Here is a 20,088-nt window from a genome sequence, read left to right on the forward strand (position 1 = left end):
TGAACACACTGGGATTTACTGTCAAGCAATAATAGGGCAACACCTTTGTATGAGGATGGGGACCTGGTGCAGAATGCTACCAGCTATTTAACTGCAGAGATTCCAGTGTGTCATATATAGATTTCCTAGCCCAAATGAGCTCAGTCCCCTTGAAAACAAGCAACTCAACTGGGAATGGGGTTCGTTGAGGTGGCAGGCATATTCTGAGGTTATTACCTTAGGAGGTTTCATGTAGTAAAATGGATAGGAGAACTGGACATGGATGATAGCACACATTCTCAGAAACAGATGGATATTTGTACTGTAGAGTATGGTTGACAGGAAATTTCTTATTTGTGAAACCATTTAGGGCTGCTTGGTATTCCAAGTGGGTGGTGGTTACACTGCTTCCCAAACCCAGAATATGTCCAGTGTCACCTCACAGGTAGTTGCCTCTCTTGCTTTGAGTGAAAGTGATTTCCCCCTTCGCCTTCTTAGTTAAATGCACCTTCACGACTTGCATGCTACTGCTCTCATCTGGAAGGTGGCTGCCTGTAACATCTTGGTTATGGTAAAGCTTCCTACTGATTTCAATGAGAGCTGTCATTTTGTACTGTCAAGCTCATGTCTTTGGATCTACAATTTACAGGAACTGTTGATTCTATGACTTCTGCTTTGGCTTGTTTTACGCAGTAACAGTGGTGACCTAAACATGTATTGATTAACAACGTATTTAACTAGACTGTTATTTTTCCCCATTTATGCTTTTTTTGTACAGAGGATTCTGTGGCCAATTATGATCTAATGTATTTAACAAGAAAACAGGAAAAATTGCTCTATTGAATGGGATATTGAAGAAGTTTGCATCCATTTTTAATGCCATGATGGAATTATGTACAATCCTTTCAGCTCCTTAGAAAAGGCAACCAAATTTACCAAGGCATTCTGTGGAGATGCATCATCACATTTAGTTTGGTTGCTAAGGATCCTGTATTTGAGTTCTGCCTTTCTTGATTCTGGCTCTGCAGTGTCTCTTAACTGAATGTATGGAACAGTCCTTCATAGAGGTTTAAATTGGCATAGCAGGGAACTTATTTTTACTTGCCAAACACTGTGCTTTGAAGAAGTGGTATGATATTTCTGTTGTCTTTAGCTAAGATTCTTCGCTTCTGGTGTCTCAGAAGAGCCAAGATTTCCTTGAGCTACTGTAGAAAAGAATAGCTGATTAGTACAATGGGTACATGGTATCTGTTGGAGTTTAGTTCCAGGACCTCCTGTGGATACCAAAATCTCTGGATGCTCAAGTCCAGTTAACTACAGTGGCATAGTAAAATGGTGTTCCTTATATGAAATAGCAAAATTAAAGTTTGCTTTTTAGAATTTATATATTTAAAAAATATTTTTAAGCTGTGGATACTTGAATCTGTGGTTAAAAATTCTGTAGATACAGAGGGCTGACTGTACTACTTTGTAAATGATAATAATAATAACAACAACAACAACGTTTATTTATAAGGCCCTTTCCACCAAAGGGTGGAACATCAAACATATATAATCAAAAACAAAGGATAAAACTTAGACAATAAAAATGCTAACATAGTATAGTACTTGACTATCCTTCTAAATCGTTTAATGATTTCTCTCTACATTACAGGTGTATCAACTGGACACAGGGCATTATTTGTGCAGGAATAAATACTATGGCAGAGGTCTTTCCATTGAGGGCTTTCGCAGTGCTCTCTACCAGTACCTGCACAATGGCGTTGAGCTGAGAAAGGACCTCTTTGAGCCCATCCTGAGCAAACTGCGAAGTCTGAAATCTGTATTAGAGAGACAAGCCTCTTATCGCTTCTACTCCAGCTCCTTGCTTATCATTTATGATGGAAAGGATGTCCGGTCTGAGATTAACATAGAGTGTAGACCAGAGATGCATTTGAAGCAAGTGGACCTCTCTCTTCCAGAGAGCCTACATGATGCCAGCAGCACAGAGTCCCCCACCATCCAGCCCAAGGTGGATGTACGTATGATTGACTTTGCACACAGCACATTCAAAGGCTTTCGTGATGATCTCACTGTACATGATGGTCCTGATATGGGCTATGTCTTTGGACTAGAGAGCCTTGTCAACATAATAGGACAGATGCAGGATGAGAACCAGTAACCTTGGACTGGACTCCTTAATTTTCTCCCCAATGATAGGAACAGAAAGGACTACCACTCTTACAGAGAACGCAGACCCTGCTGCTTTGAAAAATATTCTGTTGCTTCAGTGTGTTTAACCTCATCAATGGACACAATATCCTGGATGATCCTGGCAAAATGGCTTTCACTATCCTGGCCTGGACTGTTTGTGGAAAGACAAATCTCATGGACCCCAGTGTTGAACATTTTGTACCTGGGGCTTGGCATTTGTCCTGCACAGCCCTGTGATTGTGTCCGTTAGGAATGTGGAAGCTGCATCCACAGGAAAGACAAGGGGTGATGTTCTAAGGGTGTAGATTTTGGGATTCCGATGTCTCTCTTTCCTTATCAACCTTCCACTGAGGCACTATGGTTTCAACCACTCTTCTTTCATTTGAAAAGGGCATTCAGATCCAAGGAAACATTAGTTATGGGGCTGATTGAGGCACATGATTTGCACACACTCTATGCTATTGCTGCCCCTGAGCAGATGTGTGAGACTCTTCTAGAGGTTACAGATGAATACTTCATTTATATTCTCCGACCTGGGAGTTATCAGATCATCCTACCTGGGGAAATAAATGACCAAAGGAAAATCAGTGCAGTGCTTTAATGGTTTTGCCCTGCATCCTGTAGATGATGTGTGCCTGCCTCCCCTCATCATTTCCTGAAGTTGATAGAAATTCCAGAAAGGCCTGGTTAGATATCAGCCATATTGTCCCAATCTTACTTCTTGTAAGATTATGGCTAGCTAAGCTTATTGTTGATAGCACAATCAGACTGGTCTCTTACAAGGTACTAATAACGTTTATTTGGTACCAACTCTGCCCTTGCCTTTTTAGAACTTGTAGGTACAATAGTATCTTCTTCAACCTCACTCAGATCCAAGGACCATGGTTCTGGGCTGCAGTATTGCTTTTACCCCCTTCCTTTCCAAGCAGGTTTTCTTCCAAAATGATACAGGTTCTATCCACACTAACAAATGGCTTATGAGGAAGTTGATGAGAAACAGGCATTTTCATTTTCAGAACTTGTTCCTTCTGTAGCAGGAAGCATCTGCCTGGCTTCGGTGGCCTTCTAGTTGAATAGGCTGCCATCTGTGCTTGTTTTCACCTCAGGGAGTTGTTGTTTGCTGGCCTTGTTCCTATGATTAGTGACTTTTTGAATGCAACTGGTCTATATTCTTGCCCCGCGTACATGTATGGATTTCTGTGTAGGGGGTAAGGCAAGGTGTCATTGGTTTGTAATGTTAATCTTGACGGCATTAGTTCATTATATGAATGGTCACAATTAATTCGTAGCTCTTGGTAGTGATGACAACCCTAAAGACATTAGTTGCTCTGATTAGAGCTTGGCCTAATATAGATGGATGCACTAGACCTCTTGGAATGCACTTTTGGGGGGAAGGGAACAGTTCATTGGAGAACATCTGTCGAGGCATTTTGGCTTAGGACAGTTGTTTCAAGTGTTCACTGCCAGATGCATGTAGAAACGGTTAGAAGCTCCTGTTTGTTTGGATGAATCTGCCCTCCCCCTCCCTTTAGGGTATATATGGCCTTCACAGGTCTGTCTTGAAAGTGTTCTTGGATCTTTTTCAAGGAGCAGCTGGTGGATCTCTCTCTCTCTCTTGCCAGTGTCTAGTCTGCAGAAGCAAAGCTTCCTGACGTGGTTCTACACGAAGAGCAGATGGGGGAGCCACCTTTGTGCATTGACCAATTCAGCACTAATGTTAGATCTCACTTTTTTCCAGTGGGAGCCTCTATAATGAGACATTTTACACTTTGAGAAAGCAATGCTTGTTTCTTCTTCTAGCATTACTTTTGATTACCAGATCTTAAGGGAAATGTGCTGCTTTCTGCCAGCTATTGCTTTGAAGTCTTCATATTGAGTTGGAGGCATCACAAAAATTTCTTTCCTGTTCATATTCTGATTAAGCAAAGATCTATATCACGTGAGAACATTTTTATTCCTCCAACAGCTTCTTCAGTGACATAGAGAAGACTATAGAAAACTGCTCTTTGTTTTAAAATCTAAAGCTTATTTCCTTTAAGGTCCTTGTGGTGACCACCTCCTTTAAAAAAGAATAGACATATACTCATACCCCCACTTCTCTAGACTGTTCTGGGCTTCACACTGCAAATTCCAGAGCTTGTATATAGCATTATCTCCCTTGCCAGTTTTTTCTCCTTTTTTTAAAAATGAAGCTATCAATTCTATTAGTTTCTCCATAAGGAACCAAAAATATTAAAGGACATGGTTTTCTCAGTATTTTAGTGTTGTGGTTAGTTTTCAGCCAGCATAACTGCAAAGCACAGTCTTGTTCAATAGCAATAAGCTTTCTGAGTTCAAGTTATTTGAGTTAAGTAGAGACATGGTTGTGATGATTATTTTGCATGTCTGAAGGGATTTGCCTTTCACTGCCCCAGAAATCTGCTTGCAGCCAGGCAGAGTATTAATGGATCTAGTTTTTGTTTGAATCTCTATTCAGCGTGAGCCTGTACATTTCACATGTGCATGGTTTTTCTTTTATGTGCAGGTATATTTGTGTATAGCCTGGCAGTATTGGAGTACCTGGAGTGAAGAAGTAGTAGCAAAGCTGTGTAAGAAAACATGGACAGGGAGGGCTCTTTAGGAAAGTACCCATACTGCCACAGTAGATAAATACAAGCAGCTTCCTTCTGAAGAGTTATTTCTAAGCCATCCCTTTGGACATGCCACAGAATCAGTTTCTGCAACTTGATGGTTGCTTAGGTTGAAAGAATCTCTGCAGAGTCAAAGTGCCTTCTAACAGGCACCCAGAAAGATATCAGGAGATAGGAAGGTCGGAAGCAGAATGTTTGCCACCAGTGGCTGTCCTCTCCGTTTAGGGACATGGTTTACTGTTAGTTCAAACATGCATCTTTCAAACAAATGGAGTACACTAGATTTATTGCAGTATCTTCTGGAGCTCTACCCATTTAGGAATTCATGAAGTCATGCTAATTGTTTGATGTTCCTATTGGTATTAATTTGCTTGGCCATAGTGGAAGTTCCTGTTTGTCAGGAGAAAATAGGTTCAATGTCTAAAGAAAGTAGGTCAGAGTATTAACACATCCCCTTGAACTTGTCCTGCCTTGAAACAAAGGGAATTGAATTTGTCCCAAACAAAGCCAGCTTGCCCTATGGCTCTGTGGAGTATTCCATCCCATTCTGTTTTGTTAAATGAATGTGGCTTTGCTAAGATAAGACCCACATCTGTTACACTGGAGCCAGCCTCCTTACTCTATTGGTTATATTTGTGAAAATCTGCCATTTCCCAGTTGGTTCTACCTCATTATCTAAAGTAAAATAGTTCAAGATAATAATTAAGCATCTTGTGCCATTTTAAGGGTGTTGCCAGAAAGGTGGAAGCTATATTTCAGGTGTGTAGATACCTAATGTTATAAAACAAAATAGCACAAAATGACATTTGTTTGGCTCTGAACAACTAACGTAAAGCAACTTTCCCCTTCGTCCTCGAGTTAGAACCAGGGTAGTGTTGCTTGTTTGTGCAGTTTTTCGCTCATCAGAAGGTTAAAGTATAACAGCTCTATCTTGGAATGGATAGAAGATCCACAGTGAAACTGAACATATTTTAGGAAGAGGATGCTGATTTGGACATCTGTGTCCAACCAAGCCATTCTGCATGCATTATATACATTCAGGTCCTCTTCTGGAGGCATTGTAAATAATCCTTCCAGTCTGTTCCTACTGGAACACCATAGCCTGTTTGTTGCCCTATACAGCTTGCTGACACTTTTATGTCCAGTAGTGTTGCCTCTTGTAGCAGGATTTTGCACGTACTGTGTAGTTGCCTTCATGTAGATGATGAATCAGCTTTTCAGCCTTCTGGAATACATAGCCAGCTGTCTCTCTAGCAATACATAAAAACTGCTAGTGTTGGTTTATGAACAGTGTAAGGGGTCCCTTTGTTTTACCAATAAGGGCCAAATGCAAGTTCACCTGATAAGTACTCAATTTCTTTTTTATATTGGTGGCAGCTTCTGCCTTGGAAGTATCTCTTCCTCTCCTCAGTTAGAGGTTATTACTGCACTGTGCTTTTTGTTAATAACTGATCTTGCCCTTTTAGTTGGTGCAGGGGCCACAATCTCTTTATTAGCACCTTTTTAGCCTGGACCTGCTGCATGATCTTTCCAAAATGATCAGTTTGAGTATTTCCCTATGAATGATGGAGAGTTGCACTTTGGATAATGCTCAGTCTAGATGACTCCAAAGAAGGCCCTTTGTGTGTCATGGAGATGATATTGCTATATAAATCTGATTCTTACACATGTATCTCCATCTGAAAGAACTTCAAGGAAGAAAACAAAACTGGCTTCTGTTGAACACTGGCAAAGAGACTGAAGCCCAGTTTCAGTTTCTGTAGCCTTACCCACACGCCTGCAGCCATGTACAAACTGTGCCACCACAGAGGACCAAACCACAATTCAGATCAAAGCCCTGTTGCCTGCCTGCTGCTCACAGGTTGGGTTAGATCGGCATAGTATTAGAAAGTCAACAATATTTCCTGCTGAGCGAAGGTGCTCTGACTAGCCGATATTTTATTTGAGCACTGCACCAGCAACTTGCCACAAGCCCTTGGAGTGCACCTGACTACACATTCTGCTGCTATTGGTGTTTAACGTGGAGGTGCAATCTGTGGGCATATGCTGCTTTATGGCTTGTTTGTAAAAGGGTCTCCTCAAATCATAACTTTTTGGATTTAAAAGGAGAGGCAAATAATGTTGGTTTCATGGACTACTTTTGACCTTCTGGAGGTAGTGGGGAGGGAGGGAGGGAGTCTGGCTGAAGGCCTACGTATTTTTTTGTTTTACTGTAAGTCTGGAAAGAATCATCCAAGTCAGGTACAGACTTTGGTTGTATTTTTACTATTATTGCATGCTTATCTCAGGAGCAAAATGTTGTTTTTTATACTTTAAGAAGTCTAGGTGTGGAATGGTCTCTATGAGAACTGCTTGAAAGGGAAGAAATGTTACCGTGAGAGCAGGGAGCAGAACTGCCCCCTACAGGCATGATTCCCATCTGTCTCTTCTGACTTGTCTGGGAGAGATGCAGCATCACATAACAAACATCTTGTATATTTTTTCATAGTCTGTTTCAGCGCCACTTTATTGGGCCAAGTCAAGCTTTTGGGCATGAGAAATAACAGTATCTGTACTCCATACACTGCACCCCTGTCTCTCCTGTTGTGTATAAACATGTGTATATAAATAAACTGCTAGAAATTTAGTTAAGTGTTTTTGTATGGGTGTCTTCTACTCCAAGTGTAATAACTTTATTCAGACAAAAGTACATATGTATCTCATCTGGTAGAATGGAGTTACTGTACACCTTAGACTTGGCAAATGTGGTTTAAAATGAGATTGGATGGCTTTGACAGCCAGGAAAATTGCGTGAGAAAATATATACTTATGAAATGTCAAGTAGTGCTTTATTCACATATAATTTATTTGTTTGTTCTTCCTCCCTTCATTCATTATTATATATTAATCCCAAATATACTCCCAGGCTTCCATTCTAGTTGTTGTAAGAGACCTCATTCCACTCCTAGCAATCTAGATTGAATTGGAAATGTTTCTCAAATCTCAAATTGTTTAATGTGAATCGTTTATGTTCAGCTCGGTTATATTACTTTACTAAACTGAAATAGTATAACTATAGTTGCCCCTCTGTTTTTGTGGACTCTGAACCCACGCCCCTTGCCCACTTGCAGGTGCAAACGGAGGGGGACAAAATGGGGGGGGGTGCCCATGGTGTGTGCCGCCATTCAAGTCAATGGGGCTTGAATATTGGTGATTTTCTGTTTTCGAGCGGGGGGGTCCAGAACAGATCCCTGTGAAAATGGAGGGGCTACTGTATAACTATTACTGTAATCTCAGATCAGGTTAAAATACCTTTCATTTACAGCCTCTGATGTCCATTTCTTATCTTTGGCTGCACTAAGAGTTTCAGTGGAGAAAATTATGCTTAGTAAAATGTGACTAACCCAACATTAAAAGATGTAGGGTTAAGAGATGTAGGGAATGGAGTAAAATTGATGGCTATATCTCTCTGCCACTGTGTCAGACTTCAAGGAGCTGTGAAGTCATATCCATATGATGGTGAAATTGGAGAAAGAAAAGAAGGACTCGTGAAATTCTCACACAATATTCCAACAACAAGCCCCCCTCTCCATATCCACAGGAACTGGGTTGATCACTTAAAGCAGTTTTCAGTGGAAAGGGACCCCACATTAAGAATAACCTATCACATTTTGTTAGCAGCATCTTCTACCATTCCACAGAAAAATAATCACTGTTCCCATTAAGCACACTGAGTTTTAGAAAAACTCAATACGAGGAGAAGATAATATAACAGCCATGGAAAACTGTCACTAATTAGTAGCCAATTCCTAGCAAAATGCATTGCTAGCCTAAAGTTTAAAATGTGGGGGCTGAACATTATCCTTTCTCCTTTTTTTTATCTGCTCTCTTCACAGTGATAGCTGAGCTGTCGAATCACAGTGACATGCTTCATAGGAAAGTCTGCTATCGGTATAAGCCCAGCAAAAATCAGAAGAAAGGATCGTTCTTTCCATTAATGCTTGCCATCCCTCAGAGCAGTGGAAGTGGCCTAAATAATAACATCAGTGTCCATTATCTCCACTGCTGTTCCACTGTTGTGTTTATATTAATATTTCCTGGAATTCAGGAAAATGTTCAGCAATAGGGTACGCCTGAAAGGAAGAGAACCCTATTTTTTGACAAAGACAGGAAGTTCTTTCCAGGGCTGGGGAGAAGGAGTAAAGGAGTAAGAGGTTTTTATTACAGGAGTAGGAATGAGGAGTAACACAATATATTTGTTATTCCTTATTCCTGTTATTATATCATACATGCAAACATCAAAAACAATTTTATTACATTGCACTGGGGAAGGGTCTGGGAGGCAACGAGACACGCACACATGCCAGCCTTGGAAAGCAACCGAGGCTTTTTCCCAGGGCAGGGGGGTAGGGGTAGGAGTAAGGAGTAAGAGGTTTATATAGGAGTAGGAGTAGTATTAAGGGGAAAAACTTACTCTGGAGTAGAACAAGGAATAACCCCAAAATCACCACTGTTCCCAGCCCTGGTTCTTTCCTACCTAGCATCCTGACTGCCAGTCCCCATCATTAATGCTGCATTCAGTTTCCTAAGGTTAGTGTTGTTGACCTTTTAAGGAATTTTGTATGGTTGTGAAGATACACTCATAAGAGTGCAAGCAACACTGAAAATGAAAATCCAGAAATGGCTGAATAAGATTTTAATAGAGTCATAGAGTCGAAGGCTTTCATGGCCGGCATCTATGCGTTTTGCTCGGTCTACCAGTGTTTTGATTGTGCTTCGTTTTTGTCCTGGGTGATGGTTGGAGTTCTTGTACAGATATCTCTCTGTATGTGTGGGTTTTCTGTATAGTGTGTGACCCAAACGTTGGTTCAGTTTGCGGATGACTAGGCCATCCAAAAATGGCAGTGTTCCTTCTTTTTCTTGACAATTAAAACACTGGTAGACCGAGCAAAACGCATCTGTGAACCCCACTTCTTGGAAGATGAACTGAAGCACTTGGACTGGGTGCTACAGGCTAATGGTTATTCTAGCTCAGACATCAGAAGGGTTGCCAGGCCCAGGAAAACCCAGAGAAGTGAAGAGAAGCAGCCATCCAAAGGGAAGGTATTTTTACCATACATCAAAAGTGTCACAGACAGAATAGGCAAAGTGGTGAGGAAGCACAATCTTCAAATGGTTTACAAACCGACGAAGAAAATCCAGCAAATGCTTCGCTCAGTCAAGGACCAGAGAGACCCTCTCACAGCCGCAGGAGTTTACCGCATACCATGCAGCTGCAGAAAATCTACATAGGGACCACCAAACACAGTGTGCAAACAAGAATCAAGGAACACGAGAGACACTGCAGACTGGGCCAGCCAGAAAAATAAGCAGTAGCAGAACATGCCACAAACCATCCTGGGAATAAAATACTGTTTGAAAACACCGAAGTTCTGGACCATGCCAACCACTACCATGTCAGGATGTACAGGGAAGCTATTGAAATCCACAAACATCTGGATAATTTCAACCAGAAAGAAGAAACCCTTAAAGTGAACAAAATCTGGCTACCAGTCCTGAGGAACAGCAAAATAAGGACTCAGCAAATGCAAATGGGAAACTACTCAGCGTCAGGGCCTTTCCCAGCAGATAATGATCACCAATTAGCAGACACTAATCCTCTTTTGCTTTAGCCTCTCAGCCTGAGGCCTGCCATCAGCACAGACAATACATATGCAAATCACTCCTGCATTCCCAGGCTCACACAGTATGTATGTGTGTATGTATGTGTGTATGTGTATACACACACACACACTTTTTCCAGGCAAGCATTCTCTGAAGATGCCAGTCACAGATTCTGGTGAAACGTCAGGAAGAAAATCTTCTAGAACATGGCCACATAGCCCGGAAAACCCGCAAAAAACTATAGAATCATAGAGTTAGAAGAGACTGCAAGGGCCATCCAGTCCAACTCCCTGCCATGCAGGAAACCTAAATCAAAGCATCCCCGACAGATGGCCATCCAGCCTTTGTTTAAAGACCTCTAAGAAAGGAGATTCCACTACACTCCGAGGGAATTTGTTCCACTGTCGAACAGCCCTTACTGTCAGGAAGTTCCTCCTAACGTTGAGGTGGAATCTCTTTTCCTGTAGCTTGCAGTTCCTTCCTCTGAAATGCCTACAGAGCCTGGCATTCCTTGGAGGTTTCCCATCCAAGTACTAACCAGGAACAGCCCTTCTTAGCATCCAAGATCAGGCAAGATCTGGTGTCTTCAGGGTATTTAAGCCCTACAGTATACGAGCTACTCCTATCCAATAAGGGAAATTAAAATGGAACTGAATGTGGCCACTAGGATCAATGTATAATTGTAAGAGCTGAGTGAGAAATTGCACACTTGAGTACTATGGCTGATGAGTGGTGCGCTGTATTTACTTAATGGACAGGATTGTCAGCAACTCATCTGAGCCATATAACCAATGCTGGCATATAGCAGAGTATAACTGGCAAATTCAGAAACGTGGTTCACAACCCTCAGTAGAGATAACAGCAACTGGATGTCTTCCAGGAACTGAAGGAATGCAGGAATCTCCGGGGACTCTCAGCAACCGATGCCAGGCTTCAGCTGATTAACGACCAGACAAGCCAAATCTCCCGAAGTGCTATCTTTATTTACAGAGTGCTATCCAAATCACCAACGTTATAATACAGATCACACAAATACCAACTCCTATTACAACCCACAAGCAATTACTGGAAGCCCTTGAGTTTATATAGCCTTCAGACCATGTGGTCTCCCAAACTCAGTTACTTCCTGTCCCACAGGGTAAAGTGTCCCACTGTGCAATACAGACAGATGTTTCATCATCCAGGCTTAGTGCACGCAGGCACCAGTGTGTCCTTGAGCCTATGAGCATCAGCTGTGTATGATCAGCTTTGTCCTTCCCAGTGCTGGATGCTCATGGTCAGACACACACACACATCTAAGCATTTCCCAGTGTGCTGACTTTAACCCTTTGACAAGGATTGCCTTCAGGAAGAGAGTGAGAAAATGGCCGTGGAGTAACCATTTACTGTAGATGATAACAGAAGTGTTACCACAGTAGTTCTTTCACTTAAATGGATGTTGGAAGTAGCCATTAAGGATTTTAGTAGTCCCTTTCTACTTATTATTGAAGGGTGCGACAAGGGGAAATCAGGGCATAAGCCTACCTGCATCCCATATTAATAATGCAAGTGGAGGTTCTGAGGTTGCTAAGCAGTCTACAGCTCCTTTTAGTCAGACAATAAAAAGAGAAAAGGGCAGGTTTAGCGCAAGATCTACACTGAAATGGCAGTTATGGAGTGAACCAGTGCCACAATAGTGCAAATGCTTCAGAAAGCAAGCTGGGTAATCTTCCCTGAACATACACTCTTGCAGTGGAGACAGACTCCCAGTATGAATACAGTACTCCTTTCATTTAAGCTTCTGAAATGGTGTCAAATATAGGTACCTGCCAGCATCCTATGCTAAGAGGATTTCTGGCAGTGGAATTATGCCAAGGAGAGCAACAGTGCAGGGGACAGGACAGATGGTGACATGCCCACTGGTTTGGAAATTGCCTTTCCGAACAAATATCCTTTGTCACTCTCCTCCGTTGGCTGGGTTGGAGGGGGTAATTAGGCTCCCAAGTGCAGAACGGCTCCAGATGCAGTGAGTCGCCATACCTTTAGCAAAACTGGAACAATTAAGAAAGTGTTCTCAAAATCCAGCAACATTATTAAAAATCTGGGGGTACTGTTCGGAAAGGAAGAAAGCACACAGCAGCAAAATGCTTGCTGGGCAAACAAGTCTCTTGGATATTGCAAAGGAGCAGGATAAAGGAAGATACAACTCCTTGTGTATGTACAGTGGTACCCCGGGTTACGAAATTAATCCGTTCCGCGGCGCCCTTCGTAACCCGAAAGATTTCGCAACCCGAAAAAGCCATAGGCGCTAGCGCTGGAAGACGCGATTTTGTGCGAAAAAGCGCCGAAAAGCACCAAAAAATTTTTTCGTAACCCGAAAAAAAAAAACGTAACCCGGAACAGTTTTTTCCTATGGAATTTTTTCATATCCCGGAAATTTCGTAACGCGGTGCTTTCGTATCCCGGGGTACCACTGTATTTCTTAGCCCTATCTTTCTTGTAAGGGAAGTCACTGTGAACTGTCGGATATACTATAGGTCCACCAGAGGAGTAAGAAAATGAAAGAGTGAAGCTGCTTCCAGTCCCAGTCAGCTGAGTCAGTTGTGACAGCTGACAGGCATTGGCATCCAGCAACATCTAGAGAGCCACAGGTTGGCCATCTGATTTACCACCAAATATCACTAGTATCAGTTATTGAAGAGTGATCGTAATATATGGGATACCATGACAAAAAATATGGAAAATGAGATGGTGGCTAGCAGACTGGAAATTATCAATATACATCCCCATCCCCGTAGTCTCATTAAGCCAGGTGTGAAAGGGATCTAAGAGTCCTAGTAGACCACAAGTTGAACATGAGTCAACAGTATAGAATCATAGAATCATAGAGTTGGAAGAGACCGCAAAGGCCATCCAGTCCAACCCCCTGCCATTCAAGAAATCACAATCAAAGCACCCCCTGGGACAGATGGCCATCCAGCCTCTATTTAAAAGCCTCCAAGGAAGGAGACTTCACTACACTCCGAGGGAGTGTGTTCCACTGTCAAATAGCTCTTACTGTCAGGAAGTTCTTCCTAATGTTGAGGTGGAATTTCTTTTCCTGTAGCTTGCATCCATTGTTCTGGGTCCTAATCTCTGGAGCAGCAGAAAACAAGCTTGCTCCCTCCTCAATATGACATCCCTTAAATTTTTAAACAGGGCTATAATATCACCCCTTAACCTTCTCTTCTCTAGGCTAAACATCCCCAGCTCCCTAAGTCTTTCCTCATAGGGCCAGTGTGATATGGCAGCTAAAAGGGCCAATGCAATTTTAGGCTGCATCAATTTTATCTCCCTATTTGTTCAACTTGTAAGCAGAAAATATCATATGAAGAATAGTTTTAGACTCAGAAAAAGGAGGAATGAAGATAGGAGGAAGGAATATCAATACCGTACTGTATTATTAGCAGAAAACATTGCAGATTTGGAACAATTATTAAGGAAGGTCAAAGAAGAAAGTGCAAGGGCAGGCTTAGTGCTGAACATAAAAGGAAAAAAAGACAAGGGAGGATTTACATAAATTCAACATAAGCAATGAGGATATTGAAATAGTTAAAGAATTCACATACCTGTAATCAAACATTGATCAAAATGAAGACTGCCATCAAGAAATCAGAAGATTAGGAATGGGAAGGGCAGCTATGAACTAACTAAAGAGCAAAGATATACAACCGAGCACAAAAATTAGAATCATGCAAGCCATAATATTTCCCGAATGGATCCCCATCATCATGTATGGATGCGAGAAGTGGACAGTGAAGAAAATGGATAGGAGGAAAATAAATTAATTTGAGATGTGGTGCTGGAGAAGAGTGCTGAGGATCCCATGGACAGCTAAAAAGATAAATAAATGACTCCTAGAACAGATCAAGCCCGAAACATCCCTGGAAGCCAAAATTATCATATTGAGGCTGTTGTACTTTGGCCGCATCATGAGAGGGCAGTACAAAGAGAGGAAGACTGTACATTAGATGGATGGACTCAATCAGGGAGGCCACGGACTGAGCATGCAGGACCTGAACAGGGCAATGGAGGACAGAGGGCCTTGGAAGTGTCTCATCCACAGGGTTGCCATGAGTCAGGGTCCACTGGACCATTTGCAGTGGTTGAAACCAATTACACAGGAGCTATTTAGCAAAAGGCAAGGCTACAGCTCTTACAGGCAGCCCATCATTCTATGATTCTATTTCTGTCTTCTGCAACACAATGTGCAGCCAGATAAGTTCCCCTGCACTGTCTTCTTGTAACATTCCAGAAGTGGTTTCCTGGGAGACACAGAGTGTGACTGGAGAGTGTAAGAGATTTGCTTGTGAATCCTCGTAAATGGCTGAAGAAAAAATAGTGCAATTTATGGCAAGACCACATTTTCCCCTTCCAAGCCCTGGTCTATGGGAAAAACAGAGGCCGGATGGCCATCTGTTGGGGGTGCTTTGTGTATTCTTGTACAGCGGGGGGTTGGCCTGGATGTCCCTTGTTGTCTCTTCCAACTCTGATTCTATAAAATATGTAAATACTTACAAGAAAGTGGTCTTTGTTTTCATATTTCAAAAATCAAAGCTGAAACAAACAAACTGATTGGCTTGGTTGCAAGGAACAGCAGCACTGCTCTTTCCAAAGGTCTGCAGTATTAAACTTGGTTCTTCTGAGCCAGCAAAGGTCTAGAAATCCTGGGAACAGAGCATAATCCTTCCCTTCCCCTGCTTCCGTCTCTAGTCACCCCAAATATTCTACAATAGGGCTTACATCTGAACCAGAGTTGAGCAACTTGGGGAGGGCTTGCAAATGTGCAAAATGCTTATACGTTATGAGTTGCTCAAGGAAGGGGCATGAGAGTTGGAGGCCCTGATGCCCCCTGCTCCTCTTCCCAAACCTTTTTATGTGTCAAATTTACACATGTGTTGAGTTAAATATTTCATAAATTAAATTGTTCTAATTTGAACAATGTAATTTCCTAACAAGACGTTAAAAGATGAATATCCATGAATGTGTAAATGAAAATGTGCATACTACATAAACGTGTGTGAATATGAGTGGGTGTGGGGGAGACGTCTGCATCTAGATGTAAAGAGAGGTCCCAAGGGTAAATCAGAGTAGTATTGATGGTCCTGACAGAGTGCTCAGTTTCCAGGGGAAATGGGTAGGCCACCCAGAGCCTCTGAAGATTGTGAATTGCTCACTTGTGTGATAATGGGCAAGAAGGATGTCTGCTAAGAGGTATGAGGATACAAGTTCAAATGCTTGAGGACAGTATGCTTCTGCAGTTTTTTAAGGAAAACACGATGCACAAATTCTTAACAAATCGTTCAACAATTGTTCAAACAATGCACTGATCCGGCTGGTTTGGCCTTTGGAAATGAGAGTCTCCAGGTGGTCTTGTGTGAGTCTTGTGTCAGTCACTGTCTCTCAGCATCATCTAAAAAGGAATGGCCAAAATGAATTCCACAGGCTTTTTAAAAAGCTGTCAGCCCTGAGCCTAAGGCCAGAGAGGGCTAAGGACAAGGGCAAAGGCTCAGTGAGGCGGGCAGCTCTGTACCACTGAAAGCCTCCCCAAACGGCTCCTTCTGCAAGAGGAGAAGCTAACTGTGACTTAGGGGCTTCCAGCTGAGGCTTCGGTCCCATCTCAAACAGAATCTCTAGTGGGGTTCAGAAGTCATCTTCCATTTGTAACTGTACCTGTTTTCCTGCTTTTCCTTCCATGTCTGTGCCCCTGGGGGAAAATCCATTAAAAAGGGAAAGACAGGTGAGCTGCACAGTAGCTTTTTATTGGTTGTTCTAGAGCACATGAACTCTGAAGGGTTGTTCCTTCCACTATGGCCCTGTAGGGAAGGCAGAACTACACCTTAATGGCTGTATCCTATTTTCAGTGTTTTGTCACTGAGAGAAATACAGTTTCCCATTTTCCTCCTGGATCAAACCCGACTAGCAGAGCCACCGTGAAGGGCCCTGTGTGGAATGCAGACGTCCCCTCATGCCATAACACCACCACAGTGCCTTCAAGCCATTTCTGACCTATGGCAACCCCATGGCCAACCTATCACAGGGGTTTGTTGGCAACATCTGTTCAGAGAGGTTTGCCTTTGCCTTCCTTTGTGGCTGAGAGAGTGTGACTTGCCCAAGAGGTCATGCAGTGCATTTATTTCCATGGCAAAGCAGGGAGTCGACTCCAGAGCCCTAGTCCAACACTGAAGCCACTGCATAATGCTGGCTCTTGCATGGCCCATACTTTATTTAACTTAACCCATTTTACATAATGTTGTTAAAAATGTTCCTGTTTCTACTGTTTAAAATACATTACTCAAGCCACCTTCCCGCCACTCTGGCAAGGGATATGTTGGACGCGCATGCGCAATGCCAGCAACCTGGGAGGGCGCGCGCAAGAGAGAGAGAGAGAGAGAGAGAGAGAGGAGGCGCACGCGCTCACCCAAGGGACGGGATTGCCGAGGCGTTCAGCGTCTCTATGGCAACGATGGGGGCGGGGGACTGTCCTGGGAGGGTGAGCGGCGCATGCGCTGAAGGGTTCTTTAAGAGGGGGCGGGGACTCCTTCCTCACCGGCCAATCAGGGTGCGCGTTACAAGTGGGCCTCTTTCCCAGCCTCAGCCTTAGGCGCTAATGGCGGACGCCTGCTGACGGCAGTAAAGTAAAAATGGAGGACGTAACGAAATAAAAATCTAAAAACATTAGTGTAAACGCATAATAATAATAATAATAATAATAATAATAATAATAATAATAATAATAATAATAATAATAATAATAAGAAGAAGAAGAAGAAGAAGAAGAAGAAGTTTTATTTATAGCCCGCCTCTCCCAAAAGAATCGAGGCGGGTTAGAACAATAAAATGCATCAACAACATGTACAATACATACATGATAAATAAAAATTACATGATCCCCTTAAGCCCCCCCCCCCCCAATTATAAAAACTAAACAACAGCATTATAAAATACATTTGAAAATTAATTAAAATAGGCATAATTAAAGCAAGGGCAAACCATATCAATATAAATGGACGGTCAGTCAGGATCAGGGAAGGCCTGCCAGAAGCGATCCGTCTTCTTGACAGCCTTCTTAAAGGCGTGGAGAGTAGTGATAAGAAGACAGATCTCTTCCAGCAGGTCGTACGCTAATGCTTCTTAGTCCATGCTCAGGATGGAGGGCATTCTGAAATTCTCCCTGGACAGAATGTAGGACATGTCTTGGAAAAGGAGGGCCCTGTTCAGAGGAAGTCTGCCATTGCTATCCTCTGAGGCTGAGAGAGTGTGACTTGCCTGAGGTCACCCCTGTCTGTGGGTTTCCATGGCTGAGCTGGCATTTGAACCCTGGTCTCCAGAATTCTAGCCCAAGGCTGGCTCGGATCAAGTCACACTCTCTCAGCCTCACAGGGAGACAATTAGAATCCCAGTGGGTTTACCTGGACGAGCCAGGACTCGAACTCTGGTCATAGTCTTAACGCTCAAACCACAACACCATGCTGGGTCACCATAAATCAGAAATGACTTGGAGGCACACAACAACAACAACAACACAACAAGCCCATAACAACACAAAGTGGGGTGAGGCTGGGCAGTCACCAGAAAAACAACAACACAGTGCAGTTAATCCGTAGAATTATTTTGGTACTCTGGGTGGAAATGGTGTCTTGTGACTAGAGTTACACACAAAGTGCAGTTTTTGACTGTTGTTTGTTTGTCAAGCCGGCCCTGCAAAACGACTCCCCTGTAGCTGGAGCATCTCCTGTAACCCCAAAACATTCCTCCTTTGCAGAATATACAGAGAAACGGCTCTAACTAAAACCCTGTGCCCTGCCTTCTAGCGTCTCTTTCTCTCTGACTTTGTGGTTGCAGCTGATGTTCTTTGCAGCCATGTTCACCTTGGTTTATGGTGGCCCTATGAATGAGAAACCTCCGAGACTCCCTGGTTGCCAACTGCTTAGGTCTTGCAAACTTTATTTGATTGATATGCAGGGGACGCCATGTTGGTCATGTAGCAAAGCGCAATAATAACGTGGATTTGGGATGTTTTTGTACTTTATTTGAGTAAACCACCTGTAGTGTGGTCTCCAGCTTCTCCTACTGCCTTCCTCTATATCAAGCACGATCCTCTTTTCCAGTGAGTCATGTCCTCTCCTGATCCGTCCAAAGTACCACAGCCTCAGTTTAGTCCTCTTTGCTTCTAGAATTAAGAGACAAAGCTACGTGAGTCTGGAATATCATCGCAGAAAGGGATCTTGTAACACATTTGAGACTTAATAATTGAGAGAAAGAACAATAACATCCAAAATCCGCAAAACAGCAATACCTTTATGGGACCAACCAAAATGCACAAAATACACATGTTTTGTGCATTTTGGCTGGTCCCATAAAGGTATCACTGCATTGTGGATTTTGGATGTAATTGTTCATTGTGGTTTGAGTGTTGGACTGTGACTTTGGAGACCAAGGTTTGGATCCCGGACCAGCCCTCTAGATGCTGGGTGACCTTGGGGAAGTCACACTCTCTCAGCCTCAGAGGAAGGCCATGGCAAATCCCCTCTGAAGAAACTTGGCAAGAAAACCCCATGATAGGGTTGCCATAAGTTGGAAATTACTTGAAGGCACACACACACAAAAATGACCTGAAGGCTGCCCCTGGATATGTTTCTTGAATGAGAGGTTGAGACAGTGCCCCTGAGGCTGAGACAGTGTGACTTGCCCATGGTCACAAGTGGACTTTTGTGGCCAAGCTGGAAACTGAACCCCGGTCTCCAGTCATAGTCCAACATTCAAACAACTACACTGGCTCTCATGTGTTTTATACTGTTTAGCTTTTTATAATGTTTTGTATGACTGTCTTCTTTTGTGTTAATGCTCTGTGACTGTACACTAAAGATCAACATACCATTATCTCTTTATTATTTATCTTGCATCTAGAGTGACCAGCTGTCCTCACCACTAAGGAGGACAAGGCAACTGCAAAATGTAGGACAGTCAGGAAAATGTAGGACGTTGCCCAATAAAAGCAAGGGACACTCGTACTTCTTAGTCATGCTCCGCAGCAGTGGTCCCCAAACAGTGCCCTTTAAGAGATTTTGGACTTCAGCTCCCAGAAGCCTCAACCGTGTTGGTCAATGGTCTGGGATTCTGGGAGATGAAGTCCAAAATCCCTCAAAGAGCACAGTTTGGGAACCACTGCTCCGAGGAAATCCTCCTTGACAGAATGCTGAAATGGAGGACATGTCCTATAAAAATAGGACGTCTGGTCACTCTTTGTCCCAAATGACCTGGAAGGTTTCACAAACTGGGCTCTGCAGAAGCACTCCTGCCTCCGCTGTGGAAATGGCGGGAAAATATGATAAAGGGTTAATAAAGAGGGAACGCAAAAGAGGCGGGATAGGGGGCGGGGCTATGCAAATTTATCACCAATGGGGAGAGAGAAGCAAACAGAACTTGCCTTGGTGGACACAACACATTAAAAATCAGCTTAAATCGGCCCGGTTTGGAGCCGTTCTTTGCGGAATGTGTTTGCAGGGATTGCCAACCGGACCGTCCCTGTTGCATCGGGAGAGGCGCCGGCCTCTTGGGCAGCTCACCGTCACCTGGAGTGGCACTGGAAAGAGTGCCTTGGGAGCCTGGGAGAGCAATTGGC

The 20,088-nt window shown here is 43.0% G+C and overlaps 1 protein-coding gene across 4 annotated transcripts in view; it reads left to right on the top strand.

Moving 5' to 3' along the window:
* The window catches only part of IP6K1 (inositol hexakisphosphate kinase 1), a 47,858-nt gene extending 40,430 nt beyond the window's left edge, over positions 1–7,428 (top strand). For all 4 annotated transcript variants that reach the window (XM_042451326.1, XM_042451327.1, XM_042451325.1 and 1 more), the window contains one exon: positions 1,634–7,428. In XM_042451326.1, coding sequence (XP_042307260.1) covers positions 1,634–2,140 — 507 coding nt within the window. In that variant the 3' untranslated portion in view covers positions 2,141–7,428. The remainder of the gene's footprint in view (positions 1–1,633) is intronic.
* Positions 7,429–20,088: the final 12,660 nt, after the last annotated feature.

This window comes from Sceloporus undulatus, chromosome 2, assembly GCF_019175285.1.
Source record: "Sceloporus undulatus isolate JIND9_A2432 ecotype Alabama chromosome 2, SceUnd_v1.1, whole genome shotgun sequence".
Lineage (NCBI taxonomy): Eukaryota > Metazoa > Chordata > Lepidosauria > Squamata > Phrynosomatidae > Sceloporus > Sceloporus undulatus.